General features: G+C 39.6%; 1 protein-coding gene across 4 annotated transcripts in view; it reads left to right on the top strand.

Moving 5' to 3' along the window:
* The window catches only part of LOC117433407 (next to BRCA1 gene 1 protein), an 83,586-nt gene that overhangs the window by 36,824 nt on the left and 34,258 nt on the right, over nt 1–12,504 (top strand). For 3 of the 4 annotated variants that reach the window (XM_034055639.3, XM_059006768.1, XM_034055641.3), the window contains 2 exons: nt 5,247–5,450; nt 8,805–8,964. In XM_034055639.3, the coding sequence (XP_033911530.3) occupies nt 5,247–5,450; nt 8,805–8,964 (364 nt within the window). The remainder of the gene's footprint in view (nt 1–5,246; nt 5,451–8,804; nt 8,965–12,504) is intronic. The other variant, XM_034055640.3, reaches the window with a different exon arrangement.

The following is a 12,504-nucleotide window of genomic DNA, read 5'->3' on the forward strand; positions in this document are numbered from 1 at the left end:
TAAAACAATTTGTGTGCAGCTTTCGTTTCTGTTCAATGGGGATCGATAATAAAAAAAATATATAAAAAATTCCTTTAAGAGCTGTGTTACCATCTCACGTTTCATTAAATTAGCTTTGAAGTGACGCATCTGATTATTCTACATCTTGTTTTGTTGATGTGACGATACAGGAAGATACTTCCTACATCTGAGGCTGTCATGTCTCCTGGTATGTTATTTGATCTGATTTTTTTTCCTGTTCTATATTTGGTTTAAAACAAACAAAACAAAAAAAATATGCACACAAAATACGACCTTGATTTATACTGTAGTACAGGGATTGCCAAACTGTGGTCGCAGACCACGGTGGGCCGTGGGAGCAATGACATTCTATGCCAGCTGTAACTGTAGAAAAATAGTGTAGCAAGGGAGTATTGGCGGACTGTCAATCAAAGCAGAAATTCACAAATCAGAGCTAACAGATTGCCTACCTGTAGGTGGGATGTAAAGCGAGAGCTCTGACAATAGGGGAGTGTTAAGGTGATGTGATCGCTGTGCTCGCAGATGTAAACAGTGTGTTCAGTATTTTATAAAATTGAATAAGTTTTGCAAAGTATAAAGAACAAAAAAGGCAGCTACAGGAGTTTTTACCGCGGGCTCAGTTTTGAGGTGCTGGAATGGGTTTTTTCTTTTGTAGAAATGTTTTCATACTAATTTTTGCACTTGATAACATTGATTTAAAAATTCAATTGATGCCTATGATGAATACATTTTTGTGACTAACTAGCTATTAACATTTAAAATATTAACTAAATCAAATTATTAATCAAACTGATAAATCTTGTTACATACCAGTAATTGGTTTATTAAAATATTTTGATATAATAACCCTAGAATATGTTTTGTTGGAAAATAATAATAAAAAAGTTTTTGGACCGATTCAAATTTCACTGCAGATGGATTTATTTTCAAGTTTTCTTTTGGTTAAGTGGCGCAGCTGTGCTCCGATTCTTCTTTTTCTTTGGGGGGGGGGGGGGGTGGGGGGGTGGGGGGGGGTGGGGGGGTGGGGGGGGGTGGGGGGGGGGTGGGGGGGGTGGGGGGGGTGGGGGGTTGCAAGCCAACTGCTGAATGTGATTTTGCGCATTCGTCTTTTTTTGATCAACATTGGTCAGGAAGAGGAGCCAAACCAATTTGTATGCTCAACAATATCTGGCACAGCATTGGGAACAGCCTGGGGCCACATTCGTGGGTATGCAAGCGGGTTCCCACACATGTTATTGAAATGAAAAAGTTCTGGGGCTTATCTTTTCTAATAGGAATAGGGGAAAACCTAGAATAGATTTTTTTTGGTACACCAATCCAATCCATGCCGTCCCACTTTTCCCCCCCAGAAAGAGCCGGGACAGATTCCAGTTAATAAGGTTTTTACATTACAACGACAATACTAAGGTACTCCCGAGCGACCATCCTCAGTTTGACAGGCTCTTCAAATTATGTCCACTTCTAGACCTTCTAAAGCATAAATTTGAAGAGATGTATGCACCCGGCTAAAATCTAGCTGTAGGTGAGTCCCTCCTGCTGTTCAAGTGGATGATTCTCTTTAAGCAATACATTCCTATGAAGTGTGCCCATTATTGGATTAAAATGTACAAACTGTGAGTTCCGCCAGATCCTGCTTCTATCTTTCGAACTGTCATCTCCACACACAGACACCCAAGTCCCTCCCCCTTCCTCACTCATTGGTCCAACACTCGCTATCTCTAACTGATCAGTGACGCACTCACACACAGGAAGTCTTTCAGCTCTGTCACACAAGCACCAAAACACACAGAGAACGCTAACAGTATTGCAGTTTCTTTATTTCTTACACATGTATCCATTTACTAATCAGTGGCTTAGTAACACAGTTTACAAACACACATTATTTACATTGCACTCCCATCCCCTTCTCAGGTCCATTCCCACATTGTCCCCAGCTTTTTCAAGCAACGTTGCATTTTTGCTGACTGACAGAGTTCCAAGCATGCTTTAGTAAGCGCACAGCATCTAACAGACGTTTTATTTACACTGAATTTTCGTGCTGATGTGCGTTGCTTTTTTTCTTTCCAGCCATGCTTGCTTGCTGTTGCAGTCAGTGCTGTTTTATCATACTAAATAAACCCGACACTGCGTACAGGGATTAAATAGCCAAGGTACAGTACAGGGCTAACCGCTCAGTAACGAGGTGCAAACAGCTGATTGATCGATCGGTCAAGCTTTTACTACAGTAAAGTGCTGCCTTTTTTATTGAAATCTGTGGAAGTGGCAAGGTAATGAGGTGAAAACAGCTGATTTGTGGATTAGTAAAAGCGATTATTACAGTATAAGCAGTGTGTTTTGTTATTGAAATATATGTGAATGGCACAACGAGATCCAAACACCAGAGTTTGCCCGAGATGTACGGCATGCTTACCACAGTATAAATGATGCCTTTGTTATTGAAATCAATGGGAATGGGAATGGCAAATGCTATTTGTCTGATATAAACGGCTGCCCGAAATAACCCTGTATGGTATAAGTGGTGGCGACTATATATGGTTTCTTCGTAGGATGGTGAACTCCACACGCCTATATCCCACTCTCCTTTCCCCTCTTTACTGTTCTTATTTTTGAAATTTGGACAATTAATGGTTATGACGTGGGCTTTTATGGACGAAGTGACATGGACTTTGGGGTCGAAAAGGATTACATCAATGATCTCTGGGTAAGAAATCAGTTTCCTCCTGACCAAGCAATCTGGATACCATGAGTTCACTCTGTGTGGAGTTCATCATCCTATGAAGAAACCATATTACAGTAAATCTTCGTCTTATGTCATGCGACAGCATTAGCTTTTTGTTTTAGTAAAGGCGTGTGGCATGACCTTGGAGTCCTGGCCCAGGAGCTGTGGTGAAGTGGGGACCACGCCCCTGCAAGCTCCATTGTTAGCTCCTGCCACAGCCCCTCCTACTAATCAAGTGGCTCAGAAGGAGGAAGACATTGTAGATGTCTTCCCCTTCCACGACCCGGCATGGTTTTGTTAAATTGAAACCCCGAAAAACTAAACGATAACGCCAGGCCACTAAGAACGAGGGTCAACCATGAAGGCAGTCCGGACCAGTGCAATTGGGGGCTGTCGTGAGGGTTCCTGGGGGGGAACAGATGAGCCACTAGTGATAGCTGGTCTGACTGACTCGAGCAAGTGCGCAACGATGCTCTGGGATGACTCGTACACCAAGCCGCTGTAATCGATGGCGGGGTGGTTGATCCCAGGCACTGCCGCGTACCCCCATTTTGAGGTGGTCCGAGATTTACTGTACAAGTATTGTACAGTATTGTTCATTACAACATCCGGTCTATTCTTGAAGGATCCAAGAGTTTCTGCTTCAACAGTGTCCCACAGCCTGTTTCAGTGGTTCACCACCATTTCTGTGAAAAAGCTCGCTCTTCAGCTTCAACCCATGGCCCGTTAAATGTTGAAATTATGAAGAAAGTGCTTTTCAGACATGTTATGATTTACTGACGCTTATGGTAAATGCAGGTATATAATCGAATAATGTATTTATTCCTGCATATAAGTTGTTAATTGACCCTTGTGGTTGTGACCAAGCAGCAGTTGAGTGGCGTGTGTATGGTGACGTCATGGACCAGGAAGTACCAAAATCGAAACAATGAATGGATGGTGGTGAAGCTGAACGCAACGGCGTTCAGTGTTTTATCAAATAATAAAACAAAAACAAAAGATTTAAACAAACAAAACAAAAAGGCGCTTTGGCCAAACAAATAAACAGAAACAAGTATATTTAAATGCAGCAATTGTTTTTAATCTGTTTTCTCTCTCCTCGGTCTCTCCGCTCCCCGTACTCTCCTCTGTACACTCTCCCCCGAGCACTGACAGCTGCAGGTTCTTATATTCTGGCCGAGGGGTTAACTAGCTGTTAATAATCTTATTACCCCTCGGCCACAGTCTGCACGAGTTTAGTAAGGACGCGTGACTGTCAGCCAGTTAAATAATCAGTAGCTGATCAGCCACGCATCCTCACGAAGTTTTTAAAATATAAATATAAAACAATAACAAATATGCAGCGCTTTGACCTGCGCCGCAAACAAAAATTCAAATAATACAAAATATATACAGTGCCTTGCAAAAGTATTCAGACCCCTGACCAATTCTCTCATATTACTGAATTACAAATGGTACATTGAAATTTCGTTCTGTTTGATATTTTATTTTAAAACACTGAAACTCAATTATTGTAAGGTGACATTGGTTTTATGTTGGGAAATATTTTTAAGAAAAATAAAAAACTGAAATATCGTGCTTGCATAAGTATTCAACCCCCACACTTTAATATTTGGTAGAGCCACCTTTCGCTGCAATAACAGCTTTAAGTCTTTTGGGGTAAGTATGTACCATCTTTGCACACAGTGTCGGAGTGATTTTGGCCCATTCTTCTTGGCAGATTTACTCCAGGTTGTTCAGGTTGGTTGGACGACACTTGTGGACTCAATTGAGCAATTTAAACTAGTTCAACATGGTACTGAACAATGTTGTGATCGACTTATGTAGAACAACAAACATTCTGGTAAATTTGCAAATAAAACAATTCACAGTGGTGTTGAAGGATAGTGTAATCCAAATATGTAGTAGTTTTGATGAAAAATAACATTGTTACAAACGAAAAATTAAATCATTTAGGACCTTTAGTGTTTTCAATAGAAAAATCACACTTTGCTTATGACAACAAAATGCCACAAGGACAGTCAGTGAAACCTTTACAAAGCACTTTTTGCTGGAACCCTTTTTCTTGCACATACGTCGTTTGAACCCTTGCCCACCAGAAAGTGACTGTGTAGAAACAATTTCCCTGTCATGTTGGCAACTACAGAAATGCGCCAAAGCGATTAGAAAGACATTCGGTCATCAGCCAAAGGCACTTGGTTATTCTTGAGGTTTACCGGTAAATGTCTGAAGTAAAGAGTTATCATGTTTATTTAGAACATTTACCGCTTTACTTGGTAAATGTCGACATTTACCAGTAAATTTTAAGATTTGCCAATACTTTTACTTATATATAAAACATAAGAAATTTATGAATGAGAGGAGGCTATTCTGCTCATCAATGCTCATCCAGTGATATAGATCATTGTTAAATATGATTCACTCATTTAATGCAGTTTCTTATCTTGCAGCAGAGTATTCTTGTAATTTGTAGTTCATACATTCTGATTTCTTTCATTTTTTTTAGGTTGCAGAAACGGATAGACAAGAGTTTTAGGAAAGCTGAAAAGCAAAGACTTAAAGCAGAAAAGAGACAGCTCAAGACTGAGGTTGAAGAGATAAAGAAGCAACTGAAAATGGATCGAAGGGGTCTTCACTGGAACGATTCGAATGATGCCGTTTCAGATGCCACAGTACTCAAGCCAAGGGGAACCAAGTCAAGCACTATAGTGTAAGAATAGAAATGCACAACCCTTGGGGTGTGGTATATTACGAAACAGTGTTTTGTAGAAATTAAGCCTTTTGAATGGTTACCAGTATTGTACACCATATCCCTGTGACATGTTCTATTAAAACCCAACCAAAGTAAAGCCACCAGTGGGTTAGAACATAAGAAAGTTTACAAACGAGAGGAGGCCATTCAGCCCATCTTGCTCGTTTGGTTGTTAGTAGCTTATTGATACCAGAATCTCATCAAGCAGCTTCTTGAAGGATCCCAGGGTGTCAGCTTCAACAACATTACTGGGGAGTTGGTTCCAGACTCTCACAATTCTCTGTGTAAAAAAGTGCCTCCTATTTTCTGTTCTGAATGCCCCTTTATCTAATCTCCATTTGTGACCCCTGGTCCTTGTTTCTTTTTTCAGGTCAAAAATGTCCCCTGGGTCGACATTGTCTATACCTTTTAGAATTTGGAATGCTTGAATCAGATCACTGCATAGTCTTCTTTGTTCAAGACTGAATAGATTCATTTCTTTTAGCCTTTCTGCATACGACATGCCTTTTAAATGCGGGATAATTCTGGTCGCTCTTCTTTGCACTCTTTCTAGAGCAGCAATATCCTCTTTGTAATGTGACGAAGAACTGAACACAATATTCTAGAATGAGGTCATACTAATGCTGTAGCAGGGCGGTAGTAATCCCTGCTGTTTAAATGTATTTATTTATTTTTAGAACGGGGTCTCCCCCTCTGCCCCTATGCAATTTATTGTTTTGTATTATGGTTTTGTTATTTAAAAATATGACAGCGAAGCGCCGTCAGTATTGTTTTTGTATATTTATTTATTTAGATAGTTATTGTGTGTACGTGACGGCGAGCGCTGTGTGTTTGTTATTGTTTTTATTTTAAAATGTGTTCTGGCAGAGGCGAGAGTGGGTACTCGTCCTCTGCCAGGAATAATTAGAAAACCTTGTGCAGAAGGTGGCCATCTCTCAAATTAATTAAGTGATTAATTTGTTGCTAAATCGGGAGATGGTCACCTGCATAAAAGCCTGTAGCTCGCTACACTCAGGGTGCGTGTTAGAGCGGAGAGAGCGAGCGAGGAGCGAGTGAAAACGAAACTATAAGAAAAAAATATACAGGAACAGTGAAGGCTACAGCCCAGCCTGACCTGTATTATTTATTATTTTGTGTTTGTGACTTGTTTTTGTTTACCTGTTTTATTTTCACTCTGTGAGCAAGTGTTTTTTGTTTAAACATTTTATTTATTTTTGTTATTTAAAAATAAAACGGCGCGCCACGTCATTTATTTGGATCTGCAGTACTGGTGTCAGTTTGTGATGGTTCCTGCTTCTGACCTGACGTCACCGCCCAGCCACCCTGTCACAGATACATTGTAAAGTTTTAACATTACTTTTTTGTAGCTTCATCTGACATTGTCTAGATGAAGACATTTCAACATAAACTCCTAGGTCTTTTTCATAGATTCCTTCTTCAATTTCAGTATCTCCCATATGATATTTATAATGCACATTTTTATTGCCTGCGTGCAGTACCTTAAACTTTTATCTATTAAATGTCATTTGCCATGTGTCTGCCCAGTTCTGAATGCTATCTAGATAATTTTGAATGACCTTTGCTGCTGCAACAGTATTTGCCACTCCTTCTGTTTTTGTGTCGTCTGCAAATTTAACAAGTTTGCTTACTATACCAGAATCTAAATCATTAATGTAGATTAGGAATAGCAGAGGACCTAATACTGATCCCTGTGGTACACCACTGGTTACCTCGCTCCATTTTGAGGTTTTTCCTCTAATCAATACTTTCTGTTTTCTACCTGTTAACCACTCCCTAATCCATGTGCATGCATTTCCTTGAATCCCTACTGCGTTCAGTTTGAGAATTTATCTTTTATGCGGAACTTTGTCAAAAGCTTTCTGGAAATCTAAATAAACCATGTTGTATGCTTTGCAATTATCCATTATCGAAGTTGCATCCTCAAAAAAATCAAGCAGTTTAGTTAGACACGATCTCCCTTTCCTAAAACCATGCTGACTGTCTCCTAGGATGCTGTTACCATATGGGTAATTTTCCATTTTGGATCTTATTATAGTTTCCATAAGTTTACATATAATAGAAGTCAGGCTTATTGGTCTGTAGTTACCTGGTTCGGTTATGTCTCCCTTTTTGTGAATCAGTATTACGTTTACAATTTTCCAGTCTGTCAGTACAAAACCCTGTGTCAAGAGACTGTTGCATGATCTTGGTTAGCGGTTTGTAAATACTTTCATTTCTTTGAGTACTATTGGGAGGATCTCATCTGGCCCAGGGTATTTGTTTATTGTTGACTGCCTTGTTGACTAGTGTTACTGAAATGACCAAAGTTATTATCTGAGTTAATCTAGCCTGCAGTAACTCCCATCTGAGTTTGTAGGTCTTTATATTATTGTTTAAATGATGCAGGAAAAAAGAGAGGTACTATGGAAGGGTTAGTATGAGCCTGAATGCTGGCACCTGTTAATTTACTAACATATTCCAGGGTAGTTCTAAAAACCTAGACTCGGAGTAGAATCCCTTTACTCACAACTTTAGCTTGGTCATTTAATCAAAGCAATGTGTGTAGGCTGAATTCTGACAGCTTTCCTAATTTGCAGCTCTTTTAATTTTATTATTCTGATGATGGAACAATCCAATTCAGATCATTCCAGGTGGCACATGAAAGTGAGATACTCAGGATATTTTTATGTCTGCGTATCGGGTGTAGTGCTGCAGGGTCGGGGCAGAATATTTAACTGTTTTGCTCCTATTAATATATGGAGATAAGAAACCCTTGAGAGTTAAATAATGAAAAAGTTTGAATATAGCGTGTCTGTGGTCTGGAACACCAGGTTTGAATAATATGTAAGAGAGGTGACGGGAACCTGTATCAACGCTGTGCTAAGGTGTCAGCGTTTTGCAGTTAGCGTTTTATTGTTTTTAGACCCATCCATATATCAGAAATTAAGTAGATAAAGTAAGCTAAACATTTATTTAAAAGATAAAACTCAATCGCAACAAACAAATAAAGGGTACCTGTGGCCTTACACAATTTTTTTTTTGCAAACGGATGCACTTCTGTTTCAAAACATCAGTCTCATTCTCTATTAAGCGGCTGCAATAGAACATTGAGACAAGCTAATTCTGGACCAAACCATTCTATATACGAGAAGGGGGAGGGGGAGTGTTATAATAATAATAATAATAATGACAGTGTTATAATCATGTGTGTATTAGTGTATGAAACCCCAATTCAATTTAAAATGGTACTAGCTCAAGAGCACACACACATAAAAAGTACCTTCAATGAAAGGATTGCATTATTATTTTTAGGTGTCCGAAGCTGGCCTGTAACTCCATTGTTCCCACCATGAGTGCTGTGTTTCTGGATGAGAATCTACCCGATGGGACTCGCCTTCAGCCTGGTACTAAATTTATCAAGCACTGGACAATGAAGAATACTGGCAATGTGAACTGGACAACTGAAACAAAGGTACTATTTTGGAATTAAACTTTTTTTGCCGTAGTGATGTAACTTTTCATAAATACTTACCATGGCAACTTACATGCTTGTAGGACGAGTCTGGGACTAGAGTCGCAAAAGACTCAGACTCGACTCAGACTCGACTCAGACTCGACCTTGTGTGACTCGGACTCGGACATTCGGGCTCCGTGACTCAGAGATATTAACGACGGGTCCTTTTTTAATTTCTATTACACAAGTAATATTACAGTTACTAGGAAACTCTGCAGAATAAAAACCCACCCAACAAAACATTATCCAATCACTGGTTAGCTTTTTTGTCTTTGCAGCCAATTGTAGTAAGAATAAGAAATTGGAAGCGAGTTAGGTTGTAATGTAAACACACCCCCACACAAATCCAACTGCAACCATCGTGGACCATCTCTTTTGCATTAATCCTTTGTGGCCCTACGTCGGACCTGGTCCGACATTACAATTTTCCCTTTCCGGTCCAATGTCGGACCCTGTCCGACATCATCAAAAAGACGCAAAAAACAGGTCTCTAGTCGTTTTTTGTCCGGAAAAAGCTGAGAAAACCATTCAATGCCCGAGTAAGACCGATAAGCGCCGAGAGAAGCCAGAAAAAAAAAGGGGCGTATCTCATCAATACAGATAGCCCGGACACCACATATATAACACGGACATAAACAAACAAGATAGCTGCTTCTGCATCCAGCGCTCAAAGAATATCACAGACATTTGCAGAGCTTTTTTTAGAGTAAAGTAATGACTTGGATCACATTATTGAGGAGTTGGTGATTGGTGATAAAACGAGTGATCAGGAGATGATTTATCGGTATGCACTACTATGTAGAGGTATGTAAAAAATACAGCGAACAAGGGGTGGGGTGGAGCTGGAGATGCAGTACTGGGTGACCTGTTGAGATGCAGTGCCTTTTAAACCTGTTTTACTGTAAAAAAAAATATGTTTAAACCGTGTGTCTAAAATAAACTGCGCGTGTGAAAATAAATTGGCCCTGACGCGCTGAATAAATGGACCGCTAAGGGTTAAAGTCCTTGTTGAATCACTGCCCTCATATGTCAAAGAATACACATTTTCTACAAAAATTTGATAATTTCAAAGAACAAAACCATTGTGATAATCCTACTGTTTACGATTGACATTAAAAGCCTCTACACCGTTATCCCCAAGAGCGTAGGATAGTGAAAGAGCTCCCAGCAGATAACCTTCTGAGACTGGCTGAACTTGTGCTCACTTTTAAGTGTTTTTCCTTTTATGGAAATGTTTGTTGGATCAGTTGAAAATGTATTTTTACAACAATACAATGGAAACACACCTTAGCTGTATCTCAGATACATTGATGACATCTTCGGAATTTCAACTAACTTGTCAAGATTTAAAACAGTTCATTGTCATTTCAGCAAATCATTTTTAGACATATCCATCACAGCTTTGAATTCCACCATTAAGACCACTACAATCTACTACAAACAAACCAATTTCTCATTTGTATCTGCAGTATGACTCCACACCCAAAAGCTTGTCATAATTCGATTCCATATTCCCAATATTTAAGACAGATGTATTTGCAGCGATGATCAAGACTTTTTCAACAACAGTGAGAAAATGGGTGTTTTACTTTTTTAGAAATTGTGGTTTTCCAGACGAGATCATTACTGAAGCTAAATTCCACATTTCTATTATAATCAGAAAGGATACTTTTATATAATAATAGTAATCAACATGCGGGTGACAAATACCTCTGGTCCTCACTTATCACAATGCCAACAGAGAAATACAGAAAATAGTGCAAAGAAACTTTAACATTTTACAGTAAAACCCATCTGCAATGTGTATTTTCAAGCCTCCCCAACTGATGTCATATAGAAGAGACAAAAATCTAAGAGAATATGTAGTCCACCATGAGATTCATCCTTCTGGGGAACTTTTAAAAGGCACACTTCCATGTAATAGACCACGATATACTACTTGTAAATACATTAACACCCAAACTGAGATCAGAGGCACCAAATCATCATTCAACATCCATTAACCTTTTACATGCACCTCCTTAAGGAATAGTATACTGCATTATCTGCAAGAAATGCAACAAACTGTACATTGGGGAAACTAAAAGGTGTTATATGGAACATTTACAAAACATTTGCATCAACACCACTACATTTCCTGTAGCTCAACATTTCAACAATGATAATCACACTTCTGAAGACATCACTATAGTGGGATCAGTAGTTCTATGGAACAAATGCTGCTTGGAAACAAAGGGAACATGTGTTTATCTTCAAACTCAAAATTTTGGAGCATCTTGGAATGAACATGCTATTCTGTTTATATGTATTTAGATATAGATGTACTGTGTACAGTGCCTATAGAAAGTCTATACCCCCTTGAACTTTTTTCACATTTTTGTTGTGTCAGTGCCTCAGTTTCATGCATTTAAATGAGGATTCTTTTCCACTTATCTACACAGCATACTCCACACTGTTAAGGGGAAAAAAGTTATATATTAAAAATACAAAACTGAAAGGTCATAATTAGATAAGTCTCCACCCCCTTGAGTTAATACTTGGTGGAAGTACCTTTGGCAGCAATTACAGCTGTGTGTCTGTTGGGATAGGTCTCTACCAGCTTTGCACACCTAGATTTGGCAATATTTGACCATTCTTCTTTATAAAACTGTAACAATCATGCCGTCATGCCACAAATTTTCGATTGGATTTAGGTCGGGGCTCTGACTGGGCCACTCAAGGACATTTACCTTTTTGTTCCTTAGCCACTCCAGTGTAGCTTTGGCTGTGTGCTTTGGGTCGTTGTCATGCTGAAAGGTGAACTTCCGTCCCAGTTTCAGCTTTCTTGCAGAGGGCAGCAGGTTTTCCTCAAGGACTTCTCTGTACTTTGCTCCATTCATTTTCATTTCTATCCTGACAAGTGCACCAGTCCCTGCCGATGAGAAACATCCCCATAACATGATGCTGCCACCACCATGCTTCACAGTAGGGATGGTGTTCTTTGGGTGATGCGCTGTGTTGGGTTTGCGCCAAATATAACGCTTTGCATTTAGGCCAAAAAGTTCCATTTTAGTTTCATCAGACCACAAAACTTTTTGCCACATGGCTACAGAATCTCCTGAGTGTTTTTTTGCATACTTCAAACAGGATTCGAGGTGGGCTTTCTTGAGTAATGGCTTCCTTCTTGCCACCCTACCATACAGGCCAAATTTGTGGAGTGCTTGGGATATTGTTGTCTCATGCACACTTTGACTAGTTTTGGCCATAAAAGCCTGTAGCTCTTGCAAAGTTGCCATTGGCCTCTTGGTAGCCTCTCTTATCAGTCTCCTTCTTGCTCGGTCATCCAGTTTGGAGGGACGGCCTGATCTAGGCAGGTTCTTGGTGGTGCCACACACCTTCCACTTCTTAATAATCGTCTTGACCGTTCTCCAAGGGATATTCAAGGCCTTTTATATTTTTTTATACCCATCCCCTGATCTGTGCCTTTCAACAACTTTGTCCCGGAGTTCTTTTGAAAGC

The sequence above is a fragment of the Acipenser ruthenus genome, chromosome 33 (assembly GCF_902713425.1).
Source record: "Acipenser ruthenus chromosome 33, fAciRut3.2 maternal haplotype, whole genome shotgun sequence".
Taxonomy (NCBI): domain Eukaryota; kingdom Metazoa; phylum Chordata; class Actinopteri; order Acipenseriformes; family Acipenseridae; genus Acipenser; species Acipenser ruthenus.